The following is a 25,249-nucleotide window of genomic DNA, read 5'->3' on the forward strand; positions in this document are numbered from 1 at the left end:
CCAGACACCACCTGTTATTGTTCATCAGTGTGGGGTGTCTTGTGTTACCTATCGACCAAAATCAGATGCAACAACTCAAACAATTGATTCATTGCATGACCACTTATATTGTCTACAATTAACATCTAATACTGTAGGTACTCAAACAACACGTGAACTTTCATCTTTCAAAATTTTGACAGAGAAAGATTCAGTGTTTTATACAGGGTTGTCACTGACAGTATACTCTACTTTAGTAGATATAATGAGGGTACATGGCAGTGAATTACCTTATTTATTGCCCATCGATGAACAAGTTTTGTTAACGTTAGTTAGATTACGTTTAGGGTTACAGTTCCAAGACTTGGGGAAAAGATTCGGAATTTCCCATCAGCTTGCTAGTAGAATTTTTAATTCATGGATAAATATCCTAGCTGTTCAGTTGAAAGATTTGATAATGTGGTTGCCAAAGGACACAATTCAAAGATCTCTACCAACTTCTTTTAGGAACACATATCCTAAAACTACATGTATCATCGATTGTACAGAAGTGTACCTTCAGAGGCCATTGTCCCTGAAAGCCAGGACTGCAACTTACAGCAGTTACAAGTCGCACAACACATTAAAATTTCTTGTTTGTATTGCACCAAATGGTTACATCATGTTTTTGTCAAAGTGTTATGGGGGCAGAGCAAGTGATAGGTTTATCACTAAAAAATCAGGGTTTTACAACTATTTGAATCCAAATGATGAAGTTATGGCTGACAGGGGATTCACAATAGGTGAAGAACTATTCAGTTTACATGTTGGGCTTAACATTCCTTCATTTTTACGAGGTAGAAAGCAGCTTAGTGAAAAAGAAGTTATCCAATCGCGTAGAATAGCATCAGTGCGCATTCATGTTGAAAGGGCAATTCGTAGAATGAAATCTTACAGAATTTTGAACAGCATTATCTCAATAAAGTCAGTCAAAAAAATGAACAAAGTAGTGAAGGTAGTGGGTGCTCTTTGTAATTTGAGACCTCAGCTTATTAAAGATTAGAGGTGCTCATGCATAGTGTAGAATTTTTACATTGTACTTTTTTGCTACTTCATTGCTCTTTTCTGAAGATAACAAGACAAAGTTGAACACAATTTTTCATACTTCTCACTGAAAACAAATCTGCCTTGTGAAAAATCATCAACAATTCTAACAAGTAGATGATTGAAATAAAATGCTCTGATTCTTGGTAAAATATTGGAAACAAAAGTTTCGTTATATTGTACATCAATGCACACTGAATCCCCATTTTTTGCAAACCATGTAAAATATTTGCACATTGATTTTCTTGTACAGAAAAGTTGCATTTGTATTTGTGTATAATATCCATTTCTGCCTGACTTATTAACAGTGATAGTATCATTTTCTTTACAAATGTCATAACTTTTGTTGTTTAAAAGTTCATCTATTGATTTTACTGGACATTTTATTTCTAAAAGCATATCATCATCAATTGTGCCATCAGGACTTGCAGACAGAAAAGGTTCATCTTTATTTATAACAGTACCACAATTTTTAACTTCCAAATCAAATTTCTTTTCAAAGATTTCTTTGGCTATTGGTTCTGATACTTTTCCATGTTGTGTTGCATTGTTGCCCTTAAATCTAGGATATAAATGGTTTGTAACAAAATTTTGTGGATTTGCTTTGCTTGTTTTTGGTACTTTGTTAGCCACAGATGCTGGAATTCTAACCTTGCGACTATCAAACCACAAGTCAGAATTTTGTTCCGTAGTATTGAGACAGACTTCATCAATTTTGTTTTCAGACAGATGAACATATTTTCTATAAAAATCTCTACAAGGCTGACACTGAATATCAGCAATATTGATTGGATTTGAATAATCAAGCTCATGATTCCCATGATGCACATCTTTTGGGTTACTTGTTTTTCCTGCAGATGTGCTTAACTGACAGGGCTCAGATAACAAAATCTTATTTACAATTGTGCCCTTGCACTGAAAAATTTTTGAAAGGCATGATGAATGTGAAAACTCAACAAATTCATTGTGTGATTCTAATTTCTTAAATCTAAATTCTTTTTGAGGTTTACATCTCACAATAATGTTATCTGTATTTATCGGTTTGTTTTTATTTGGCCGTGAAAAATCAATTTCTTTGAGCTCCGCCTGATGGTCAACTGCAGAGGATGTTGCTCCCTTGCCCCAAGACACTGGGAAGTCTGTAACAGATTTTCCTGCGAATCCTTGATTCCATGCCATGACAACAGCATATCCAATAGCTGAAATATGGCTGCATCCTCTTCCTAAACCTGCTGGGCATGTGCAACTAGCATTCTCAATCTTGTAGCTATCTTCTCCATCGGATGCAATTAAAATCCATGCATGATAATCTGCACGTCCGACTCCAGGCTGGGATGGAGATACTTTTGCTTTCAGGAAAACATTTTGTCCAACATTTATACTTTGAATATCTCCTAGCCACCTGGAGTTGACATAATTTTGTCCCCAAAGAGATCTAAATGACTTCATTTCTTTACCATCATAAGCTTTTGAAAATATCAAGTAGTCTACTAGATCTTCATATAAAATATGAAGCCAGCTTTTCAGATCATTTGTTTTCCAACCTGGGTCAGATTCATTTGGTGGATCTGCAATTTTTAAATATTGTTATTTATTTCAATTTTGTTTATTATGCATAACTTTTTGGCGAAAGGAAAACTAACAATTAAAAGCAACTTATTATGAGGAGTTGCTGGTTGAAAAAATACAAAAACATTGATAACTAAATTTTTAATGCATGCAAAAATTTTGAACTGCATAAGAAATTGGAGATCCACCAGCATTCTCTTCAGATTATCACACTTCACATTACGGGATTTGATTGTTTGTATAAACCATCCAATTATATACTCAAATTCTCGACTCAATGCGTAACTTTCATTCAAGTCAGAGAATTGAGGGATGTAAATAAAACAAATTTACGTTAAATGTGCGAGGTGGGCGGGTACGGATCCAAGTTTTACTGTGTAATAAACAAAATTACTAACACAGAAAGACCAAAAACAAACAGAACGTGAATTAAATGAGGTTTAAATGTATATTTACAATTCTTTTTATCCATCACAATGATGTTCCACACACAAAACGAGACAAAGTCGACGTAGTAAATATGACACTTGTTTACCGTTGTCAGCACCGTAATGGCGGTAAATCACGTGATCGTAATATGGCGCCGCCCATAAATTAGGTCAGAGAATTAAGTATATTGGAAAATGTCATTTACCGCACTAAAAAGCAGATTAAAAAAAATACAATAGCTTTTTTTCTCAAATTGCTATAAATGATAAGTCATATTATTAAATTCTACTGTCTTGTTTTTAGAGGGGACCATCTGAAAATATTGAAATGCACCAAATTTTGCTATAAATTTGGAGCATTACGAATGAAGATTGGTTATGGATTAATTTTTTTAAAAAAGGATAGCATAATTCTGTATATAAAATTTCAATGGCATACAATTTTTACTTTTTTTGTTATGTTGTTTCTTATAACGTACTCCAACAAAGCTTCATTTTATCATAACGTCATTATAATGATCACGGGTAGCTGTAATTTATCGCTAATCTATTAAGTTTTAATGTAGCGGAGCAGCATTGTAAGATATTTAAATACGCAAAATTTATAAACAAAGTCAATACCATTTGGACCTATGCAGAACTCCTGAATTCATTCAAATAATCAAGATTTATTCAAGATGATAATATTAAATCTATTCAGTGACACAACATTTTAATACTAAAATTATAATTACACTCTCACGCTCATTCAGACCTTAATTACACATATAATTAATATATTAAAAATCATTAATGTATCACCAGAACCTTCTTTAAAAAACTTTCCAAATATATAAGGGTGGGCAAAGGGAATAACTTTTTTCATATAATCCCGTTATGTGACATTTGATTGAATGCAAAACAGGATTTACTGTACCATTCGGTGAACTGGAGTTAAATTACTCATTCGTTCACTATTATGGTTTACCTATCAACATACAATTAAATAAGAAAATTAATTGAAATTAATAAACAACCAAAACATGAACGAACAGTTAAATTACTGTGATGTTCATTATGGGTTAACCTACTTATAGACAAAAACAGAACCACGGATGCATATCACAGTTAATTTACTGTTTTAATAAACAACATTAGTTTATTCCTATAACTTATTTATCAATAATTGCAAAAAGAAAAATATTACTAATGAAAAATGATTTCCCAAAAAAATCGCCAAAAATACTTAAATAAATCTTAACTTGTTCAAAAATAATTTTCAATCAAAAATACTTCAAAATCTTAACCAACTTCAATCAAATTAAAAGTCTAAGAAAGTCCTCAAAAAAAAAATCACGGAAATAACAACTTGCAGTTAAATAACCGCATAGTTGATATTCCGATCATATAAAAACCCCAAAGTTAAATGAATAAAATAAAATAAATTTTTAAAAAATAAAAATTTTAAAAAATAAATTGGAACGACTTAACGTACCAACTGCTCTCTAAAAATCAAGGAATCAGAGGTGAAGAACAGACGATAATTCTCGATATTTTTACTAATCAGCAAACGATCAAAACTACCAGCGGCAAAAATCCATAATCGATCTTTATCTTCGAAAAGGGTCGTGGCTCTCCTCCACTTCATCTCTCGCCAGTTGTTGGTTCTCTTGTTTATAGGACGATGTCTTCTACAGGGGAATGACGTATGGGGGGCAAGAGGAGCTGATTTTCTCTTAATCGGACTTCTTGATGCACTCCTCTGTCTCAGTGGTGGGGTCTGTTCCCTCAGAGGGATTGGGGAGAGTCCCCTGGTCGGGCCATTCCTGTTTATTTCTGAAACCATTCTAAATACTTCGTCGATCTTCTTCAACTTCTCATCCAGGATTTTCTCTTTCTTAGATATGCATGTACTATCTTCCTCTGGTTTGCCATTCTCCTTAAAGCTGCTTGGTCCGATTTTATATCAAATTTTATGCACGCTTTTAAACGATGGCTATGCTTAGTATATGTATAATAATAGACATTGCAGTAGTTTTACCCGTCAATTATGCCAAATTTCAATGAAGAAAAATACGTACAAAATTTGCTAACAAAACAAACGACATGAAAAGGTACCGCGTTATTTCGCCTCATGTTAAATTTCACCCCTGACGACGAGACGGGTATGGTTGTATTACGACTTTGACATCGCTTTAAATAAAGGTCGAAATGATCAGACAATTACAAATAAACATGTGTACGTTTTGTTCGCTAATATTTCCAAAGTCTGCTTTCTTTACAATCGATGCATAGCATGCGGGTTGAATAACCCCAATCACTCGGGGGACGAAACCAAGCGGTTTCCTTTTCTAAACATTCCCGTGATGCATTTTGGTTTGTTTTTTCGTTTGCCCAAAGAGAAATTATTTTTATTTATTTGAATATGTCTAACTTTGAAAGGAGACTGATTTTGCTGGTGTAAATAGGAGAAAGTCCATAACTTTCTAAGATTAATGATTTGTATGGAAAAAAATTTGATACTGTAATTACAAAAAAATCGGACCAAGCAGCTTTAACTGTTTCTTGGTCAATCTCGTAGTCTTCATCGCCTAATCCCAACAGGTGATTTCTAATGTATTCTATCCTTTCTTCTACCACCGATTCAATCTCACGATTCTTGACACTGCATAACTTTACATCTGACTTGCCAACTGTTCTCTTCTTTTTTTGTAATTTATTTGACCAGAATGTGACTGATGCTGCATTCTCCCATTTCTTTAAATTCAACTCTGAGATACTCATAGGTTCTCTTCCTTTGATAATTTCGAATGTTCCTTGACCCTGGCTCTTGTGTGGGAGGTTCCACTTGGAATGTTTGATTAATTCCTTCTCTGACATCGATACGAAGTCACAAATGGAGCATTGAAAAGGGACCTTGACATTAGCTGTATGTTTAAGTAGCACATGTCTAACCATGGTTACCCGCGCCCGATCTCCATGCTCTGAACAATCTGTAAATGTACATTGGAAGACTGGGTATTTCTTCTTTGCCAATTTAAGAGCTGCTGGGTCCATAGTGGCTTTTCTGATCAACGATGATAACAACAACTGTAAGAAGAAGTAGATACATGTAAGTATAAGTACTTATATATGTATTAGTAATCTCTAATCCCAGAATTTCCAACCCCAGGCTAGGACCAAGTTCTGTGATACATTGAATATGTATTCGGCTTGTTTATATATAACCATATGAATTCAAAATGCATCATCTCCTTCCTAAGGTATTGATGAAAAAAAATTCTGACAGTAGAGCATATAACATATCTATGATCAATATATTTTAGTTATCAAATGTATTTAATTCTTCTTGATAAACTTCCTCATCCAAGGCAACATTTCTCCTACATATGGCTTTATTTTATTGTGATGTATCATCTTGACATTAGCTTTCGCGTTGATTTTAACTTTGTATAACAAATTGTTGATCTTTTCTAGAATCAAACAAGGACCAATGTACTTTGGTTGCAACTTGTGACTCTCAAGGTCAGTATCTGGGCTCTCCATTAATCAGAGACCAAATCACCAGTCTGATATTGATTAAAGTTTGACTTCTTGTCATATTTATTATGCCCCCCTTCGAAGAAGGGAGGGCATATTGCTTTGCTGCTGTCTGTCGGTCGGTCGGTCCACCAACAGTTTCCGTTCATTTTTTTGCAAAGGATGAACATATTAAAATGAAATTTGGTATACAGGTTTTTCATGATAATATCTAGAGCAAGTTCGATATTGGATTCGATCGAGCAATTTTCGACAGAGTTATGGCCCTTGGTCTTAGAAAAATTTGAGTTATTTGCAGTTTCAGCTCATTTTCTTCGCGTAGGATAAACATATTGAAATGAAATTTGGTATACAGGTTTATCATGATAATATCTAGGTTAAGTTCGATATTGGGTACGATCGAGCAATTTTCGACAGAGTTATGGCCCTTGGACGTAGAAAAAATCCAATTTTCCAGTTTCAGCTCATTTTTTTCGCAGAGGGTACACATATTGGTATGAAATTTTGTATACAGGTTTAACTATAAAATATCTAGGTCAAGTTCGATTTTTGGTATGATAGAGCTATTTATGACAGAGTTATGCCCCTTGGACTTAGTAAAAATTCCAAATATTTTCAGTTTAGGTTCATTTTCTTTGTGGATGTTTCCAAGGGAGGGGGGCATGTGTTTCACAAACATCTCTTGTTTATTTTATGGATGACACACAAGATATTTCTTCAAAACGCTGATTATTTTATTGTATCTAGACAATAGGTTTTATTTTATATAATGTAAATATTTCTTATTGAATTTATTAGTTAACATGTTTCTTATATTTTGATCGTTTGCTTGTTAAGGGAGGGAGTGGGCATGTGTTTCACAAACATCTCTTGTTTATTTTATGGTTGACACACAAGATATTTCTTCAAAACGCTGATTATTTTATTGTATCTAGACAATAGGTTTTATTTTATATAATGTAAATATTTCTTATTGAATTTATTAGTTAACATGTTTCTTATTTTTGATCGTTTGCTTGTTAAGGGGTTTTTTTTTGGGGGGGGGGGGGGTGGGGGGAGTTGTGCACACTCAGTATTTTGTTTACTGGATTTATGAGAATTGAAGGGACATGGTCACGATTTTGGTCAAAAATTATTTTTTCGATTTAAGTGTTTACAATGCTTCAGTAAGGCATTTTAAAAATTTGAGTGTCATTTTTTGAGTTATAAGCGAGTTTAGAGCTTTCAATTCTTCACTATGTAAACAAAGCTTACAGGATTTTTAATCCTCTGTGAAGAAATGAACGGAAACCATTGGTGGACCGACCGACAGACAGACAGCAGCACAGCATTATGCCCTCCCTTCTTCGAAGGGGGGCATACATAAAGACTATAAATTATTACTTCGTTGTTTCAAATATATGACAATTTCTTTTTTGAGAATGGAAAGAATACCAGAATATTTCATTTATAAACTGAATTTGTTTATATTTCAATTCTACAGAAGAATTTTGGTATTAATACGATTTTAATGTTTCTTATTTTATTTAAATTTAAATTATCAGAGGGATTATGCATCTAATAAGCATTAATGTGAAGTAACAATAGGGTTATCTCCCCTTCTCTCTCTAACAAAAAACGAAATAAAGACTATTATTTCTTTCTTTGCGTAGCTTGTAATACTTTTAAAAAGCTTTATATTTTGAAAACCTTAATAGTGTAAAAAAAAATGTTTTAATTTTGAATTTCATTAGAAAAAAGTTATTTGTAAGTAACTGCGCAACGTACAAAATACGTTTTATAGTTAGACCTATTGGGTTTTTTTTTTTAATAAACTGATTTTCTTTGCTTTTTTGTAATCTAATTACACCAGATCTTGTCCATCTGATGACTGACACTGAACTGTCCACGTTCTTACCAATTCACGGAGACAGACTTCATTTAAGACAGCTGTTAAAAAGCGAACACGGGGATAAAAAGAAAAAAACTCTTGTAATTTCTTCAGGATATCTTTTAGATAAAGCTAAATCTTAAAGTAAGAGAGAAATTTTAGAGGAAAAATAAATGCGTCGACAGAACGGAAACAAAAATGCTTTTAAGGATAAACGTTTTATTTAACTCGGTTTGGTTCACAAAAGACATCTCCGGGCAAAGCAAGTTCATTTCGGGGCAGGAGGAGGTACCCGAAAAGTATGCTTAAAAAAAAAGACTCAACTGAGCAAGATATTCTGCAGGAGGCAAAAAAGCTGTTCTTTCCTAATGGAGAGAGTCCTAAAGACAAAGTAAGTGATTTTGACATTGATTTATGGGATTTTTTGGAGAGAATCGTCGAAAATTCGATGACTTCAACAAATGTACGAGAACACAATAATGCCGATGATGACCCTGTCATGAGAGACATAGAATATGATATAGACGCCAAAGCGATGAAATTAAGTGAAGTGACAGATGTGAGAAGTGACAATCTCCCTGAAATAAACATCAGACGTGAAAATCGAGCAATGGTGTCCAGTGCGGAAGAAGATGATGATCATAACTCAGCGGAAATTCAAAAGAATAAGTGGGATGAAAATTCTGAAACTGCAACGGTATCAGGTAACCATGAAAGTAATAAAGAACCAAACGACGAGGTCATACCTTACCTACATTACCATACATTTCCAAATGCCTATTCTTTTCTTGATCTCGGAGAAATACCTGGTCTCTTAAACATCGAAACCATTCCAGTCAGTGTCAAAAAATTAAAATTTAAAGTTGCGGACAAGTCCAAAAGGATTTGATAGACGCCTTTACTGGATTGGCTATAACAAATGCGATTATTTCTTTTGAAATGGCCATGCCGAACGGAAATCAAATGTAGAAAATGCTGAAGACAACGGACGCGTCACTAGAGATACACTGTCAAAGTTTTGAAATACGTTTTACGATCAGTGCAATTTGGGAACGATGGCCAAATTACCTTGTCTTCAACATGACTTCGGAGAAAAGGAATGGAACGCAGTTGGGAAATTGTTGTTTGGACGGCAAGCACAAAAGTATTTCCCGGTTCGTTTTGCTCAGCCGTTTATAGAACAGTGATTATATGGAAGGATTCATTCCTCTCTGCAAGAACATTTCCTTTTGCACGTGTCCGAATCAGAAGCCGCAATCTTAAAGTCTGCCTTTCAGGATTTTGATGAAATTGATTTTGAAGAGGTTTTGGATGTTATGGTTCTCCATGATTCTCGAAAGCTTCCAACGAAGATAACATTACCTCAGATGATCGAAGAAGTGGCCCATAAGGAACTTATCCAGGCCCCAGTGTTTGTCTGCGATTGCCTGCAATCAGTATTGAAAATATGATGGACGTTCCAGAGCTGTACAAAAAGCTCGTTCGATGGAGCTAGACTTATCCTCAGAAATACTGGAAAAATAAACTACTTCCCAAAATCATGGATATCCTCATAGGTGGGGGGGGGGGGGGTTATACCTATAGTTCCAAAAATAAAGAAAATGAAATTATTACATACCAAAAAAAAATTTCCCTCCGTATCATGAAATTCCTTATCCGGGGGGGGGGGGGGGGGGGGGGGGGGGGGGCTAGTATGCCTATGACTCCGTCTTCCCAATATTTCAATCTTTTAAGGTAAATTTAGGAACAATTGTATTTCCGGCGGGAAAAAGTGGAGGGCTGAATCCTTTATGATGCTATGTGTTTAATGGTTAGGTCTAACTTTGCAAAAAAAAGCCTCCCCCCCCCCCCCCCCCCCCCCCCCCGGTTCCGACGCCTTTGGTTACAGAAAAAAAAATCACGAAAATAAAGGAGATAATGTTTATCTGATCCCGATCAAAACTGTTCCGATCCAATAGGAAAAATGAATGTCATTTCCCCCATCGTCGGAAACCCACGGCCAGTCTCGCATAGGCTTACTGACCGTGGGTCCTCTCATTCAACTTTTCTTGCGCTCATCTATCATTCATGCTTTTATCTGATTGGCTTGTGCATGTTTTTCTGAAGGAAAATCTGGCCAATCGCGTAAGCCCTTACATACTTCAATAGGGATAAGATCCAACATGGCCGAATACACAAAAACCATCTGCAAGAAGTTTTCTTAGATCGAATTAAAACCGTTTCAGAAAGAAACACTAAATGCTCTTTTATATAAAATGGATGTATATTTATCGGTTAAAACAGGCGGAGGGAAAAGTTTGTGTTATCAATCGTTTCCATCGTGTTGGATGGAAAAACACGGAACCGACTGTAAAGTGTTAGTTATTTCACCATTATTATCAATAATGAAAGAACAAAGTGGATACCTTACGTCGATTGGATTTACAGCTACATACATTGGGCAAGGTAATAACAAAGACGATCTTGTTGCCGGTAAATATCAATTCGTTTTTTCTTCACCCGAGTCCATATTATCAGTTACTAAATGGAGAGATTTGTTGACATCGCCACCTTACAAAAACTTGGAGTTGTTTGTTGGAGACGAAGCACATACTGTGTTACAATGGTGAGTATGCTTTGAATTGGGGATAGATAAAAATATTGAAAACATTATTTTATGCACCACAACATGACACACTGACAGCACACACTCAAAATAACCTTAATTAAACTGCATATTATTTATTTACAATACTACCTGTTAATAGACACATGATATTAAGAATCACCATGATACAATTACTCTTGTTTTGTTTAGATGGTCTGATACCATGCTTATATTTGAGCTTATATATATATACACACTAAAATGTTGTGACAATGAAAATTAACATTGGGATTTAACACATATTTTCAGGGGGGAGAGTTCCAATGGTGACAATCCATTTCGTGAATGGTATGCAAAGCTTGGAGAGATTAGATCCTTGACTGAATGCCCGGTACTTCTAATAACAGCCACCGCAAATGCAGCTGCAAGAAAATGTATGAGAGAAAAATTCTGCATGGTTAATTACATTCAAATTATTGACAATCCTGACCGCGAAAATGTGAAACTTTTTTTAAGGAAAGTCAAAAGCAGTGTGCCTTTAGGAAAAAACGTTTTCATTCCTGATTACATCTGTGAAAAAGGAGAAAGAGAAGTGCCCACGGTGTATAATATTCTGTACGTCCATAAAAACTTGTGGTGAACTCTTTCCATGTTCAGAATGGAGTTAAAAGATGATATTCAGTACCTTCACATGTATCATTCCAAAACCCCAGATCCTGTGAAAGAGACTATCAAGCTTGAAATGAACAAACCAAATGGCAAATTACGCATTCTTATTGCCACAAGTGCTGAAGGTATGTGTGTGAACTTCTCAAATTTAAATCAAGTGATCAATTATGGACCCCCAAAAGACATGGACTCATTTGTGCAACAGATAGGGAGAGCTGGAAGGGATACCTCAACAACAGCAATGGCTTTATTGGTATACAATGGTAGACAGTGTAGAAATTTAGATGAAGACATGAAGTTGTATATCAATAATAACAGCAATTATTACCTAATCAAAGGGATTTTGTTGTTTTATTACAAATTAAATATTTGCGTCTATTTTGAACTGCCGGTCAATAGACTGCGATCTATTGGACCGCCGGTCAATAGACTGCGATCTATTGGACCGGCAACGTATTTCAGAACGCGGTTATGTTAATGTTACATTCTTTCGATAGTTCTCAGGGAATGGATATTCCTTTACATAGACGCTGTTTTTAGTACTTGGTGAAACCAAATTCAATATTATCAAAATAGAGTATCAAATAATCAACAGTTTTAAAGCCTCATATAAGGTAAAAGACTATTTAAAATCTAATGGGTTGAAGACTCCCCCTTCTTTGTGTAAACTAATATTAAATTGAGATGTTGTAATGCATGCAACAGGTTTTGTGCATGTAAAAGATGAAAAAAAAATCTTAGTATATTACATAATGGCACGAAAACCATCTGCAATATGCAAATTGTAAACCTCGAAAACTAAAAAAGGAATTAGGTAATAAAACAATTATTTAATGCTTGAACAGTCAATAGACCAGAATTTTTTCCCTTGGTACAGGGAACAGCTCAGTATGATCTATTGCCCTCGGCCGTTGGCCTCGGGCAATAGATCATACTGAGCTGTTCCCTGCACCTCGTGAAAAATATTCTGGTCTATTGACTGCTCAAGCATTAAATAATTGTATATTGTCGCAGGGAGATTCTATTAAGATCATATAATGCTAGGCCTAACAATGAACGTTATGGACATGCTTGTTGTGACATATGTGCTAAAGATTGTAAATGTGATAAAGGTGATTGTAATAGTTTTGATCATCCATATGATTTTCATGTAGATGATGATGATGATGATGAAACTTCTAGTTCTGAAAGTGACACTCAGTCTGAGCTCAGTAGTGATTACTAATAAAATTTGGAAGGTTACCATAAGTGTGAACTTTGTTTATATTAGTATAAAGTAATTATCACAGGCACTTGACGTTAAAAATACTTCTTTTTAAATTAAGATAATTCACTGTAATACTTTTATAACTTTATTATACTATAACAAGAACAATTTTCAACTTCAACTATGGTACTTACAGTAATTATTTTCATGTCAGTTTTGTCTTGCACGGTAACGTTACATTGTGTGCAATAATTTTTCATTTCTTTTACCGCTGATGAAAGTTAAAATCAAAGAACTTCTTGTTGTAATAGCTATTGTAAATTAAAACTTATTCAAAGAGATAAACAATATAACAATCAGCAATATCTATATTCTGTCAAATACTCATTTGCCACAATTTTTTGGTGTTTTATCCAGTCATGTAATTTATTCACATCATTACGTTTAATTGGGTCCTTAAAATTTTCAAATTCAGGCCATGTCAGGTCTTTAATTGGTCCATTTTTTTCTTAAGCATTCTACAATTGAATGTCTTTGGTATTATCTACTGGAGGCCTGAATCGTTTCGTCTTGTAAGAATGTGTTGTTTTCATAAGTTGTTCTTTAATTTCCTCGATCACTTGACTAGTTAAGCAAATGTTTTTTGCGGATTCAAACGATTTATTTGAGCCCTGACTTTGGAGCTGACTTTTGATGTTATGCACCTGAATTTCAACGCAGTTGTCATATGGGATGTTGTGCCCAGTTCCTCTAACAAGATTAACTGTCATGTTCCATTTGTACTCATACGCCTGTTTCTTAGAAAGAAGTCCACTGACATAAGAAATCATTCTGAAGAGCCAGATTTTATATTTTGTGTGTCCAAGTGCTGATGCAAATATCCATTCAAAGAATGCATTGCGCGTAATTCTGTCTCCATCCCCCATGCAGTATGAATTGTTCGTATCTCGAAGCAGTAACGACATAAACAAAAAGCATTTTAGCGGACTGTCGGTTGCAGAGGATTTCTCTTCAGGAGAATGAAATTTCCATTGATACTTTTTCTTAAGATGCTTCCGAAACCAGTTCTCTTTATGTAAGATTTTCCACACATTGCACATTCAAATTTTTCTCGTTTATGCATTGCATTAATGTTAAATTCATCTCTATCTAGAGAGCTTATATTTTCTGAAAATTCATCTAAACTATCAAACTTTGAAACGTGTAAATGATCTAAAACTGCGACTGCTGCCTTGGTAACCCAATCAACCTTTTCTTTGTCAGTCATAAGGGAAAATAATGGGATTTCTGATGGCTTTGAGGTCATGTTGTCCATATCAAATCTATCCAAGAAAGCACCAATGATATATGCATCTGTGACGTCCTCAATAAACTGGTAATGAGATCTGACATTTCACATATAAATAAATATATGTACATTTATGCAATGAATGGTAGAAAAACATTGCTTAAGAGAGGCATTCAATTGTAATTAAAATTATATACATACAAAAAGATCAGTTGAATTCTCATTGAAGAACCAAGACACATTGACAGACATAATATTATAATGATAGGTAAATAGTTAAAAACAGAAAAACCGTCTATTCTGTCAGATATTTGACAGATAGCAATATCTGAGAGAATGAATAGTTCTTTGGCTCTAAACTTACAATTAAAATTTTGTCTTTTTATTACTTTAGTCCTATTAAAATATGTGGAAAGGTGTGTACATTTCAAAAAACCCCATATATTTGTGTTTATTTGTCTCTTATGTGTTTGTGTGTTTACCCCATTTACAATGTATCTGAAGCTGTCCAGCATGTCACTTGTATCTGAACAATAAGTAGAAACTTACTGTTACACTGAGGTAACTTATTAGATAGGACAGAAAGAGATTTACTGGACTCGGGTTAAACTAAAGATGACGTCTCAAAAATGGTTTAAGTTATACATTTAATTATATACATTACCTATAATTTTGAGTCACATTATCTGCACCTGTCACTGTTCTTCTGCTGATCAAATTTCTCAACTGATAGAGGGATCCCTTGTCACTTGCACTCTTGTCTTTGTAAAATAGTTGATAAATGCCCGAAAACATTTCCAATTTTTTATAAGAACATATACACATCAGAGTGGATAGAATATGGGTTCAAACAAGTATACTGAGAAACATTACAATTATAAACAAGAGGCCCATGGACCACATCGCTCACCTGAGCAAAGATGGACGTAATAAAATCGGTTTTATGGAGTCATATACAAAATATTTGAACAATGTCGTATAATAGATCCTGTATATAGAAAAATTACCCTGCATATTCTTCTGTTTATCATTGACCCCCCTTGTAAAAGGATGATTTTACAGTCATATTACATATTGAGCACTGCAGTTCTCGAGAAAATGACTATTTATATTTGGATTATAAACCTATGTCAACCTTTGAACCTCTAGTGTGCCCAAAGAATTATTCAGGGGCCTGAGTCTAAACAATTTTAAAGATTCAACAATAATTCAAAATGCTTGCATGTAAGTAAAATCAAATAAAATAACATTTGAGATTTTGTGGATAATTTAAATGTTTTCCTTTGTAAAATGACCCCCCCCCCCAAGGTGGCCCAACCGTAGTCCTGAAAATTATGATTTTGACAAATTTTAATCTACACTATCTGCTGACATTTCTAGGAAAATAATTGTTAAAGATATTTCCCTATATATTCCTATGTTAAATTTGATTCCCCCCCCCCCTCCATTGTGGCCCCACCCTATCCCCAGCATCCTGATTTAAACAAACGTGAATCTACACTACCTGAGGATACTTCCACACAAGTTACAGCTATTCAGGCCAAATGGTTTTTTAAAAAAACAAATTTTAAATGAAATTTTTTTTTCTCCCTTTGTAAAAGGGCTTACCCTTCATTTTAAGAAACTTAAATACCCTTCACCGAAGGATGCTTTGTGCCAACTTTGGTTGAAATCAGCCCAGTTGTTCTGGAGAAGAAGTCGAAAATATAAAAAGTTAATGGACAGACAGAGGGACGCCGGACAAAAAGTGATCAGAAAAGCTCACTTGAGCTTTTAGCTCAGGTGAGCTAGAAAGTATTTAATAAAAACAATTTTTGAAATTTCTATATACGTAAAACAGCTTTCTACAAAATAAGATCATGCAGTTGATAAAGTAATAAAAATCCAATAAAAATGTGTTAATGGTGAAACTTTACTTCTAACAATTATAGTCAGGAAAACTGTACAAAATTCTGACCTATACATGTATTTTATGACCTAGAGTATTTCTTGAAATTGATAGGGCCATAGTTAAAGTTCCACACAGACAGACATAATGTCCCTCTAATGCTTATATAAAGTTTACAAGTATATAATTTTTGATCAGAACTTTAAATTATTGTACAATTATACCTGCAAGATTGTATAGTGTGAAAGGTAAATGCTGATGTTTTTCCATAACACCCACAACCAAACAAGAAAAGAACAAAGAACTCGCTTGAAACATCTGAAATCAACTGAACTGAAGAACAACTGTGTTACATGATACCAAAGTAAAGTTCATCAGTCTATGCAGCCCCTCAGGTCTATGAATAATGCCACCAAGTCCATCAAATTTATCTGCCGTGTTCTGCATTGCTTCTTGCGCAGAGAATGCTCTCTCGATGGTTAGCACATCACCCCCAAACACAACTTTTTCTAGAACATCTTTCTGCTTTTCATTTCTTAAATGTGGTACAGCAATGTTGTGAACCTTTTGTAGGATTTCAATCATGCCTTGGGAACTATTTTCACTTGCATCAATAAGATCACAGTTCAGAAATAGTGTTTTCTGTTTCATTTGTTCCATGTGCTTGTGTTGAAGATGCTTTAGAAATTGTTCTTTCACTTGAGACAAATGCGAGACATACTTTAATATGATGTGGGCAATTTGAAAAGCAAAGCTCTCCAATAGACTCTGAAAGCTGTCAATGGTTGGAATCCATGTTGCACAGGGAAGTTTACTAATGTCTTTCTTTGTGTTATCCTCATCAGGAATATTCACGTCATCTATTTCAACTCGCTTCTGTTTTACAAGCAGCAAAAACCAGTGACAACTTTTTCCCTGACTTTGCATTGTCATTTTTGATGGAGTTATAGTGATATCAGTAAGCGTATGCGAGACTGGTCGTGGGTTTCCTGACAGAGAATTATGTGAAATGGGAAACGTACCTGTAATAGTTTGTTTGACAACCTTGGTTTGGTCACAAAAATGGAGTTAAGAGCCATCACTGTCTCCTAGCAAATGCGCGTGAAGAGGGATTCTGTTCTGGTCAAACAATGACTTGAGTCTACTCTCATTCAAGATCCTTGAGTCATGTGTTGACCCTGGCCATTTCGCTACGACATCAATTATCTTGTGGAATGGATCAAAGACGACCTGTGTGTTGATGCTGTGGTATTGATGTCTGTTAACATACTCGTTTTCGTATTCAGAAGGAGCGATAATTTGTACATGTGTGCCATCGATGGCCCCAACAATTCCCGGAAACCCGGCGAATTTGAAGAACTCTTCTTGATTTTTGCGAATTTCTTGAAGATTAAGTGGAAATTCTATAAACTGAGCACAAATTTGTGGAGAAGAGAGACATCTAAGAGTGGCAGTAATTGCCCTAGAAACGGTGGGCTGCGAGACACCCATGTCGTCTCCATTGCACAATTGCATTTTCCCGGTGGCTAGAAATCTCAGTGTAAATAAAACTTTCTGCAGTGGAGAAATTGCACAGTTTCTGCGTGAACCACTCATAAGTTCATTACCAATCAACCCCTCTAAAAAGTGGATACCAGCTGAATCAAATCTATACCTCTCAACTAGTTCAGCGTCACTGTACTCTACCAAACAGTCTTTTCTTTTGCGAAAACATCTTCTTTGTGCTCTGACGGCAGCCATTTTGATTTTGAACTTAAGTTTTTCTTAGAACTTTAAGACACCTCAAGAGAACTCTTAGATTTAAGTATTGCTTAAGATTTTTCTTAGGCATAAGTTGTTTTATGAATAAAACTTAAGTTAAAAGCAAATTCTTTGCGTAACTTAAGTATTTTTTATGAGTTTAAGTATTTTCTTACACTTCAGTACTGTTTAAGTATCTTTATGAATCCCGGCCCTGATGAGGATTTGTTGTCAGTATTTTTGATTAAGCAAACTTATTTCTTCAAATATTGTTTTTAATTATGCACAATTTTCACACTGAAAAGAGGCATTTCGAAAAAAAATGTACGAAGCTGCATAATTTTTTGTGACCTTTTTGCACTTAAAATATATACTTTTTCTATAATAGTTACAGTTTGATTTGAAATAAAAATATTTTGAATATCAAGGATAATATAAGATTAATCCAATTTGTCTAGATATGTATTCAGTATCATTTTTGACATAAAAAAAAACAAGGGGGTCAGTGATGTCAAAATTTTAGATATATGGCTTCAATGGTAAAATTATCGCAAAATTGGGCTAAAAAAATTTAGAAATTTTCTTTATACATGTATTTGCATGCTTTTATGCTAAACTTGTATCACTCTCTCAAAATTTAACTTTGTACATATCAAGAACCTATAGAACTTGCACAAACTTATCAAATGTTGAAAATGTGATTAATTAATAAAGTATAATAAAAGAAAAGTATATTGAAAATTTATAAAATTGCTTGTTTCTGTCATCGTTTTGTCTAAACTCTTTCCGCACGAAAAAATAGTTCTCCCAAAAATTTGTTTGTTTCTTGAATTCAAATGGATTTTCTTTATGAATGGTGTGTAATAATGAAATAATGATCTTTCTTTGATTATTAAATAAATGAAATCATATTCATTTAAAATATAATGATCATCTGCGCCATGAAATCAAATCGTGAGGAGTGAGATGCCTTTAAGGTCAAATGACTACAATTTTTAGCAAAATAAAAATAAATTATAAGTAATGAATTCAATATTTATTATAAGTTTTATACGATATAAAATGGTTTGGTACATTTTAAGCGTAAACTGCCCGAAACCATTTTTTCATCATATAAAACTAATGAATATTGCATTCATTTCTTATATAACCTGATTTTTACGTTTCAAGACACGTCACAATGCACCAACGTCAAAAACGTACTAATCCGCTTGACGTTACGTTTATATTGTTTTTCAAGTGAAACGCACTCAATTTGTACAGTGAATTACATAAAATTAAATTATAAGGAATGAACTCAAAATATATATATATATATATATATATATATATATATATATATATATATATATATATATATATATATATATATATATATATATATATATATATACGTTCACTTATATATGAAGGATGTAATATAAATATGTAATATCTATAAGTATTTATCTCACATTACCTTCCTTCATTTCTGTGCAGCTGACTTACATGTAGATACTGTGTATAGTAAAAATATGAAACAATGGCGTTATTATGTCTTTTGGAAACATTCTTTTACGCCTTCTAAATAAACTTTATTGCTTTCATTATTGCATTTTTGCATTAAATCCGAGATATTCTGAAAGGCATTTAAATTCAAAATTTACTACACGACAAAGGCTTATCTCGTGTTATAATTCCAATTATTCGCGTTCAAACGTCTTTTATTGCGTATTTTACGCCTCTTTAAATTTTATTTACTTTTATTTATTATTATTTATTTATTTATTTATTAAGGTCTTCCGTCTTCAGCGGAAGACCCTTCTATTATTGTCATGTTTCTTTTTCACCTTTTTTTTAATTCTTTTTTTTTCTTTACAATTTTTGTGCAGAAAATTTCTCGGAGATGGGTGGTCCGATTTTTAACCGGGTTTTCCAACGGAAAAATCCGGTTATTAAAATGGTGAAAATGGCGGGCGGGTGGGCGGGCGGCTGCCAAAAGGGTACCTTCATTGTACGGATAACTCCTCCTACAGTTTTCAAGATAGTAAGTTGTTCTTTTGCAGATCAATTGTACATATATCAGAGGTGTGCATATTCTAGGATTTTGATTTCTGATAATTTATCGAAAAAATACCAGCTTTTGAACTTAGTCATTTTTTGGCAAAATATTGCATATAGGGTACCCTCATTGTACGGATAACTCCTCCTACAGTCTTCAAGATAGGAAGTTGTTCTTTTGCAGATCAATTGTACATATATCAGAGGTGTGCATATTGCTAGGATTTTGATTTCCGATAATTTATGAAAAAAATACTAGCTTTTGAACTTAGTCATTTTTTGGCAAAATATTGCATATAGGGTACCCTCATTGTACGGATAACTCCTCCTACAGTCTTCAAGATAGGAAGTTGTTCTTTTGCAGATTAATTGTACATATATCAGAGGTGTGCATATTGCTAGGATTTTGCTTTCTTATAATTTATCGAAAAAATACCAGCTTTTGAACTTAGTCATTTTTTGGCAAAATATTGCATATAGGGTACCCTCATTGTACGGATAACTCCTCATACAGTCTTCAAGATAGGAAGTTGTTCTTTTGCAGATCATTTGTACATATATCAGAGGTGTGCATATTGCTAGGATTTTGATTTCTGATTATTTATGAAAAAAATACTAGCTTTTGAACTTAGTCATTTTTTGGCAAAATGTTGCATATAGGGTACTCCATTTCACTGGATACGGGTTGACATGGATTATGGATACAATTCACATAAAAGAAAACCCGGTTTGCTGTCACATTGACAGCTTTTCACTTGTTGTCAAATTTTCAGCATCGATCTATTATTATATAAACTTGATACGCTTTTTTTTATTTTTTAAAAATCACTTCCGGTTCGGACTTATCCGCCATTTTGCCATTTTTTTAAAAGTTCTTGTCCACACATTTTCTCAAAAACGAGCAAAGAAAGGAAGCTGAATTTTTCAGAAATGATAGATAACATGAACATCTAGCCTCACGAGGAAAATCATTGTCCGGAAATTCCGAGTACGGAAGCTAGCAGGGGTCAAAATATAGGACACGTTTTTGACGAATACTTCTTGTCCACACATTTCCTAAAAAACGAGCAAAGATAGGAAGCTGAAATTTTCAGAAATGATAGATGACATGAACATCTAGCCTCACGAGGAAAGTCATTGTCCGGAAATTCCGAGTACGGAGGCTAGCTAGGGTCAAAATATAGGACACAATTTTGACGAATACTCCTTGTCCACACTTTTCCTCAAAAACGAGCAAAGAAAGGAAGCTGACATTTTCAGAAATGATAGATGACATAAATATCTAGCCTCACGAGGAAAATCATTGTCCGGAAATTCTGAGTACGGAAGCTAGCTGGTGTCAAAATATAGGACACGTTTTTGACGAATTCTCCTTGTCCACACATTTCCTCAAAAACAAGCAAAGATAAGAAGCTGAGATTTTCATAAATGATAGATGACATGAACATCTAGCCTCACGAGGAAAATCATTGTCCGGAAATTCCGAGTAGGGAAGCTAAATTTTAAAACTCAATGAATGTGTTATAATGACCTCAGACTTATTCTAAAGCATATTATCTAAGTTGCACTTTAATACTGCGTCTGATAAAATCGTTTTCAAATTGATGCGATGAAATTTAATTTTTTTTTTTTTTGAATTTTAAATTTAATTCAATCGTAATAAAATGACCTCAGACTAATTTTAAAACATAATATCTAAGTTGCGCTTACAATTTTGTGTCCAATGATATCTTTCTCGAATAAATTAGATGAAATTTAATTTTTTTTTAATTTAAAATTTAATTAAATCGTGTTAAAATGATCTCAGACTAATTTTTAAACATGATATCCAGGTTGCGCTTACAATTCTGCGTCTGATGACATCTTTTTCGAATTGATTGGATAAATTTTAAATTTAAAAAAAAAATTAAATTTAATTCAATCTTTATAAATTGACCTCAGACTAATTTTTAAATGTAATATTGAAAATGAGCTTACAATTCAGCGTCTAATGACATTTTTCTCGAATTGATTGGATGATTTTTGAATTTTTTTTTAAATTTAATTAAATCTTGTTTAAATGACTTCAGACTAATTTCAAAACATAATATTTAGGTTGCGCTTACAATTCTGCGTCTGATGACATCTTTTTCAAATTGATCGAATGAATTTTAAATTTTTTGAAAATTTTAAACTCATTTAAATCGCGTTAAAATGACCTCAGACTAATTTTAAAACATGATATCTAAGGTGTGCTTAGAATTCTGCGTCTAATGACATCCTTCTCAAATTGATTGGATGAATTTAAAAGTTTTCAAACATTTTAATTTCATTTAAATCGCGTTAAAATGACCTCAGACTAGTTTTAAAACATGATTACTAAGTTGCTCTTACAATTCTGCGTCTAATGACATCTTTGTTGAATTGATTGGATGATTTTTAAATTTTTTGAAAATTTTAAATTTAATTAAATCGTGTTTAAATTACCTCAGACTAATTTTTAAACATAATATCTAAGTTGCACTTAGAATTCTGCGTCTAATGGCATCTTTCTCGAATTAATTGAATGAATTTTTAATTTTTTGAAAATTTTAAATTTAAATCGATCATGTTAAAATGAGCTGAGACTAATTAAAAAACATAATATTTAAGTTACGCTTACAATTCTGCGTCTGATGACATCTTTTTCGAATTGATTGAATGAATTTTAAATTTTTCAAAAAATTTAAACTCATTTAAATCGCGTTAAAATGACCTCAGACTAATTTCAAAACATGATATTTAAGTTGTGCTTTAAATTCTGCGTCTAATGACATAATTTTCGATATGATTGGATGATTTTAAAATTTATAAATGTTTTTTAATTTGATTAAATCGTGTTTAAATGACATCAGAATAATTTGTAAACATGATATTTAAGTTGCACTTACAATTCTGCGTCAAATGACATCTTTGTCAAATTGATTGGATGATTTTTAATTTTTTTGAAAATTTTAAATTTAATTAAATCGTATTTAAATGACATCAGACTAATTTCTAAACATAATATAAAAGTTGCGCTTTGAATTCTGCGTTTGATGAAATCTTTCTCACAATGATTGGATGAATTTTGAATTTTTAAAAAAAAATTCAATTTAATTAAATCGTGTTTAAATGATAGCAGAATAGTTTTTATACATGATATCTAAGTTGCGCTTAGAATTCTGCGTCTAATGACATCTTTCTCGAAATGATTGGATGAATTTTAAATATTTTGAAAAATTTTTATTTTTTTAAAATCATGTGAAAATAAATTATTGGACGGAAGACCCACTCGTTGCTCGCAACGAGATCGCATCTAGTTTATTATTATTATTTTATTCATAAGTACTATGATACTAATAGGCTCTTGATAATTGGAGGTCCAACTTTAAAATATTACATCATTTTAGAATCATTTTTAAGTATGATTTTTTTTAAACAAATATAAGTTATGTTTTAGTTTTCAGTTTCATTTCTCCTCAAAATCGCCCACTGAAACACTTTATGATTGTAAGGGCTGAAATCGGGAAATCCACTAAGGAAAACTTAGGGCATTTTGTTTAACTATTTCGATTCTTTTGATTGTATTGTGCTTTTTTATGACTTTTAATTGTTCTGGGCTGCTCTTAATAAATGAACTTATAAACATATTGAATCTGGGGTTTTTTTTGTTTGTTTCAGCACATTTTCTTAAAGTATTCGATACTTGTAACTGTGTAAATACATGTACCTCTGGTTTCAAACAATGTCCATTCAATAGTACGAACAAATCCAAAGATTTGCCCTTTGAAACACTCCCTCTATCTTGTCAGTTTTCAATACACGGCTAAAAATACATGTATATAGTCTACGGGGATTTTGCATTGCTACAAAGATGAAAGTACCCGGATGTTGAAAAATTTGTGCAAGATATTACGAGTTACTTCCGAATACATGTAGAGAAAAGATGTGAACATTTCAAGAAATTTGGTTTTGTTCCTGTGAATTTTTTAACGTGAAATGATTAATTTGTTAATGAAGATATCCTATACCGATTTCCGTTGCACTTCTTTCTCAGGTATGCGTATTTTTATTAGAAATCGCCCAAATTTACTGCATAAATATCTTGGGACAGACTATATAAGTAGTGTCATTTTGACAAAGAAAGTGTAATTTCTTTACTTTACATTATTTGTTTTAAAGAAAAACCACAAGATTTGAACTTTCTTTACATAACAATGAATTCTGACCTCTTAGACTATCTATTTCTCACTTGTATCTTGACTACTAATATTCATATTTTGGTCAATCATTCAAAATGACAGGTAAACCATTTAAAAAATAACAAATCTAATTTTAAACTCTTAAAATTCTGACAACAAATTGTGTCAAAGTCCCGTAAAAATCATCGTGTTTGTTTTGGATAATGCTTCACATAGACAGTTACGGGGGCCAATGGTTGGTACAAAATAAGAAATCGCGTATCAACAGAGGTAATAATCGTGATCTAGATTTTTTTCTTAAACAAAAATTCAAATCATTAATAAACCTACCGAAAAAAAATTTACCAAAAATTAGGCCTCGGACCCTCCCCCCTCCATCCGCTATCTGGCAAACAAAATTATCCATCCCCCCGGTAGAAATACGAAATGTTTAGGGCACTACGGAGGATGTATTAGATAATCAATGAGATTTTCTTTATTTAGGAAAGATCATTAAAAAAAACTCGAGACAGCCTTCATCATGTAGCTTGAATATTCATTGTATTTGCATTGATGTACAGTAAAAGAATTAAAAAAATACACTTGTTTGAAAATGTTTGGTTTGCTTTAATTTCATTGCCTTCTTTTGTAGGTATTTTTAAGGTGACGTTAAACATTGAAATAACTTTGGACGGCCTCACTTGCTGACGCATGTGAAGTATTTTTCTGTAATACTTAATAACCATCGGAGAAAGTGATTTATGAAGCGAATTTACCATCAGAAAACAAAAATGAGTATACTGACTCTGAAAACTACCAGGTTTGACAATTTCGTTCAAATATCGCTACAAATATGTAGATATTATCGAGGTTTCAATTTTTTTGTTCATCCAATATAGATACATTAGTTAATGTTTAACTTTTGCATGCCGATGTTTAATGTTTTGTTTTATGAAACTCTTATTCATGACTGTATGCTGACTTGGTAATTGTCAATAAATGAATTAAATAAATATATCTTTGTAGACGAGTATGAAAATACCGACGATATATTTTTTCGATGATTATAGGATCTGCTATCTACTCTGCTCTCATGGAATAGTTTAAAATGACATTTGGGAATATGTTTACTAGTAATTTCTTTATGAATTATTCGTGTCAATATGTTTCTGATTGATTTATGCTACAGTTCGGGTATTTT

General features: G+C 33.1%; 1 protein-coding gene and 1 pseudogene across 1 annotated transcript; one reads left to right on the forward strand and one right to left on the reverse strand.

Annotated features, from left to right (window-relative positions):
- Window positions 1–10,817: 10,817 nt before the first annotated feature.
- On the forward strand, window positions 10,818–12,954 carry LOC128191542 (bifunctional 3'-5' exonuclease/ATP-dependent helicase WRN-like; annotated as a pseudogene).
- A 4,201-nt stretch (window positions 12,955–17,155) lies between these two features.
- LOC128191306 (putative nuclease HARBI1) lies at window positions 17,156–17,827 on the reverse strand. Its single transcript, XM_052863385.1, has one exon. The coding sequence runs from the start codon at window positions 17,825–17,827 to the stop codon at window positions 17,156–17,158; it is 672 nt and encodes a 223-aa protein (XP_052719345.1).
- Window positions 17,828–25,249: the final 7,422 nt, after the last annotated feature.

This window comes from Crassostrea angulata, chromosome 7 (genome assembly GCF_025612915.1).
Source record: "Crassostrea angulata isolate pt1a10 chromosome 7, ASM2561291v2, whole genome shotgun sequence".
Lineage (NCBI taxonomy): Eukaryota > Metazoa > Mollusca > Bivalvia > Ostreida > Ostreidae > Magallana > Magallana angulata.

What these genes read in the sequence shown, in the direction of transcription:
- LOC128191306 (XM_052863385.1), bottom strand. Translation starts at nt 17,827, where the DNA reads ATGGCTGCCGTCAGAGCACAAAGAAGATGTTTTCGCAAAAGAAAAGAC.